This window comes from Nelumbo nucifera, chromosome 4, assembly GCF_055504915.1.
Source record: "Nelumbo nucifera cultivar China Antique chromosome 4, China Antique-T2T, whole genome shotgun sequence".
Taxonomy (NCBI): Eukaryota; Viridiplantae; Streptophyta; class Magnoliopsida; order Proteales; family Nelumbonaceae; genus Nelumbo; species Nelumbo nucifera.
This window is the reverse complement of record NC_142652.1, coordinates 25,852,429-25,856,767: the sequence shown is the minus strand read 5'-3', so window position 1 is coordinate 25,856,767 and position 4,339 is coordinate 25,852,429. Positions and strand designations below refer to the sequence as shown.

The following is a 4,339-nucleotide window of genomic DNA, read 5'->3' as shown; positions in this document are numbered from 1 at the left end:
AATAAAATCGGTTCAGATCTGGTATTGACCCACTTACAAGAATCTCATTATCCTGAAATTCCATGCCATTGTAGCTGAAAATCTCACTGTAGTTGAGATACCAGTTACTATTTTCCGATGTGCATTATGAGTAACTGAGTTCTATCTGCAACGTATTTGTCGTTTAGACCCTGGAAAAGATTCTCCATTTCCCCTTTGTGAGGAATAGTTGGCCGCTTTTGAATAATCCATGCTTTTATAATAATTTTCTGATCGAGAATAAATGACAGTAATTAAGTTCTACGATCAGTCTTGATGGATGAATTTATTTCTTTTTTAATTTGCATCAGTTTTATCTGATACTAACCATTAATTGAACCTTAATGTTTTTGCTGGGTAAGATTGATGCTTTAATTTGATCAATGTGACCCGTATTAGATTCCTTTTATGTATCACACAAGTAGTCCTGTAACACGACAGAGAGAGTTGGTCAAAAGTTAGCCGGACACCATCTTTGTACAATTGGTCTTATTTTCAGATAAGATCTCAAAGGATCCGTCCATGGAAAAGAAGGAAAAAGAAGAAGGAAAAGAGATTGGAATCCATTGTGAACTGAAGAGAAAGCACAACTTTACGGGTCTCTTTTCAAGTTTCAACTCCTTGGCAATTGTTTGTTATTGGGTTGTCAAGAGCTTGATTCTCTCCACCTCTTTCTTCTCTCTTGAAAATTCTCCATATTCGGGTGTAGATACTACATACAAACATTCGACCTAAAGAATCTACACAACAGACGCCTATATAGATTTAAAAAAAAGGTTAACAAATCATGGGTCGGTTGTCACCGGTTGATGAAGGCACTGATACGAGAGATCATTTCATGGGTTCGAGCCTGGGAGAAGTGAGAGTTGTGCAGAATTTGAAAAGCATGGCCTACACCCTTGCATATCAGCTGCTCCACGTTATGACCGGCGCGGGCCATTGCGGTGCAGAATTCCAGGTTTCTGTCCTTCAGTATATCCATCTCTGAGATGCAAACCAAGGTTTCTGGGGGGAGTTTCAGGGCCTCCAATTTGGTCGAGCTTTTGGAAAGAGGGTTGCACCAAGGATGATCGCGGTTGGCTCCCACGGGCAGAGATAATCGCCAGTAAACGTCCGAGGCTGCCAAGCTCAGCGCCGAGCTAGAGGATTGTGCTGTATTTATCTCTGAATGAGTCCTTGCCTCTCCACCGAAGAATGGCTGTATGAGTATAGTCCCCTTGAGACAGAATTGTTTCGGTACAGCCTCGGATAATTCGAGGGAACCCAGCCGGATGGCCACATTGTGCGCTATGTTGGCTCCAGCACTATCGCCAGCGAGGAACACTTTCGTAAAGTTGCACTGGCTCCACCACCACCTTTGGTCATTAGACCCGTTCAGCGCTTGTTGTTTGGCCCACAGCACGGCATTACAGCCGTCCTCGTAGGCGGCCGGGAGACGATTCTCGGGTGCCGATCGGAAATTGACGGACATAATCAAGCAGCCGGCTCTGGCTGCTAGTTTCGCCAGGAATTCATGGTAGCACTTCCAGGCGGCCGAGCCTACGCAGAATCCACCGCCATGGAAGTAAACAAGGAAGGGTAGCTTCCCCTGCTGGCATCTGGGCACATAGAATCGAGCCCACACGTTAGTGATTTTGTTGATCGCTACATCTCTAGATGCCACGTCGGGCTCTGAAGCCACTGTGCATACAACATTTGGGACGATCGGAGGACGCTCCACGTGCCCGTCCTTGTACACTCTGATGATCCCTTCAATCTCATCTGTGACAACTCCGTGTTGGCGATGGTCCTTTGCAATGGAGAGGTTCAGCCTGGGATCGAGAGAAATGGTGGCCATTCTTCTTTTCTTGCTATGAATTGTGGAAAGAGGAAAAATGATCGATCGATCGATGCTTTTCGATCACTATGGCTAGCTGTGGCTTGTCTAGCTTGAAGTAGTGCAAATGCTGTGTGACCCCTCTTGGCCCTGGAGATCTCCTTATATGGAGGTAGCTAGCTTGAGAGAAGAGATAAGCCAAGCCGAAAGTTAGTGAAGAATGAAGAGTTCCATCCCCCTTCTCTTTACTGGATTCCAGCCCTCTCTATTTGTTCCCATTGTTCAACGCTTTTACCCAATTGATAGTAACCATTCTGAAAACAATATATGTTGACACACTAAGTCACGTTTCATGACCTACTTTAGCGACTAGCCCCATCTTGTGATGATATCATATATCATGGATGCATAGTATATGCATGGCTTTGTGGAATAATAGTCCATCTTACAAAGGGGCACATCTAGGAAGTCACATGGAATTGAACCTCTCCATTGAAAATTCAAAGCATAAGCTAATAATTATAGATTAGATTCTTCATGGAAATGAAGGAAAAATTAAATGAATTTTCATGGGTTCCATCATTAGTTTCTATGGGGCGAAGTTTAATTTCCAAGAGTTGCAGAAACTCCTATATATATAGAGAGAGAATTAATTTCTTGCTGAAATATGATTAATTTTCCGATTGAACATGACGCAGCGTGGAAGCAATGGAAAACCGGAGCTGGCTATGCAAGCACCGGCGATCGCTAGCTTCTAACGAAGAACACCGAATTCTCTAGGAGAGAGAAAAGGTGGCGAAAACTCAAAGAAGAGAACTTGAAGAAACTCTGAAAATCTGCAGTATGAATTGATGAATAATTCTGGAAAATAGCAGTATTTATAATACATTTAGAAATTGTAAAAGAAACATGAATCTTGATCTTGATCTTGATCTCTTGGGCTGTCTTGATAAGGTCGAACCCTCTTGGAATTCTTGGACTTGATCTTCCACCGTCCGATCTCCTTGGTAGTCCTCTATGCTTGAATCTAGGAAATCTTTGGAAATCTTGATGATGCTTGGAGTCTTGCTAATCTTGATAGTCTTGGGAGTCTTGAGTTGTTCTTGCTTATCTTTCTTGGACTAATCTTGATAATCTTGGGTTCTTGGCTCCTTCTCTATCTTGACTTCTTGCCTTATCCTTATCCTAGAGCTGCTGCCCCTAGGGGTGAGATGGGCTTTCTTGTGATGGGCCTCCTTAGAACATTTCTGACGAAAAAAATCATCCATTTTCCCTTATTTCATATCCAACTAAACACACCCCAAAACCAAAAATAAATTCATTAATGAAGATCTTGACATCCATTTGTGCAACGAATCTGTTTTTCGACATCCATTTGTGCTTCCAGATATTAACAAATAATTGAATAAAATGATTCTATTTCTCAGCCTCCTTTAACTTATCCAGCCACTAAACATGACACAACTCTCTGTCTTTTGCTCATCTAAAGAGGTACCAATCATTCAGGCTTCATTTCATCAGAAATTGCAAACATTAATGTGCGGTTTAAATTAGATGTATTTTAAGTGGAAAAACTTTTGCATACTAATAATTTAATTTCAGTTCTGGATGAATTAGAGTCAACATAATCCAGCTCAACTTTAGTCTTTAGGTAGGCACCCAATTACATCGGAATTCAAGGAAAAGAAAAGGAAAATTATGATTAAAATCTACCCAGATCTGTCCCATGTCTTCAAGGCTCTAACCACAGCATAGAACTCCTTGTCATAAGTAGACCACTTTCTCCTGGTTTCACATAGTTTTTCACTGAAGAAAGCAATGGGTCTTTTTTCTTGGGACAATACAGCCCCTATGCCAACTCCACTGGCATCACATTCAACTTCAAATAATTTATTAAAGTCTGGCAAGGCAAGAACAGGAGCAATACATAATTTTTCTTTTATGAGAGCAAAACTTTGCTCTTGTTCTTCTCCCCATTGAAATTTACCATTTTTCAAGCATTCAGTAATGGGAGCCATGATACTACTAAAATTCTTAATAAAGCGCCTATAGAAGGTTGCCAACCCATGAAATCGCCTGACATCTATGACAGTAGATGGGGTCGGCCACTCCCTAATGGATTTCACTTTTTCCTCATCTACTTCTACACCATCCTTGCTTATAATAAATCCCAGGAATAATAAATTATCATTTATAAAGATGCATTTCTTCAAATTAGCATATAATTTATTTTCCCTCAATGTTTTCAGGACCTCCCTAATATGCCCCACATGCTCAGTGATAGATTTGCTGTATATCAAAATATCATCAAAATAGACTACCACAAATTTACCAATGAAGGGGCGCAATACCTGGTTCATCAGCCTCATGAAAGTGCTGGGTGCGTTGGTTAGTCCAAAGGGCATGACTAACCACTCGAACAAGCCATCTCTAGTCTTGAAGGCTGTCTTCCATTCATCTCCGGGGCAGATCCTGATTTGATGATATCCACTCCTGAGATCTATT

At 41.4% G+C, this 4,339-nt stretch overlaps 1 protein-coding gene across 1 annotated transcript; it reads right to left on the bottom strand.

Annotated features, from left to right (window-relative positions):
* Window positions 1-465: 465 nt before the first annotated feature.
* On the bottom strand, window positions 466-2,187 carry LOC104603000 (putative carboxylesterase 6). The gene has a single exon (XM_010266892.3). The coding sequence runs from the start codon at window positions 1,853-1,855 to the stop codon at window positions 818-820; it is 1,038 nt and encodes a 345-aa protein (XP_010265194.1). The 5' UTR covers window positions 1,856-2,187; the 3' UTR covers window positions 466-817.
* Window positions 2,188-4,339: the final 2,152 nt, after the last annotated feature.

Coding starts and splice junctions, on each gene's coding strand:
- LOC104603000 (XM_010266892.3), bottom strand. CDS start 1,855: ATGGCCACCATTTCTCTCGATCCCAGGCTGAACCTCTCCATTGCAAAG.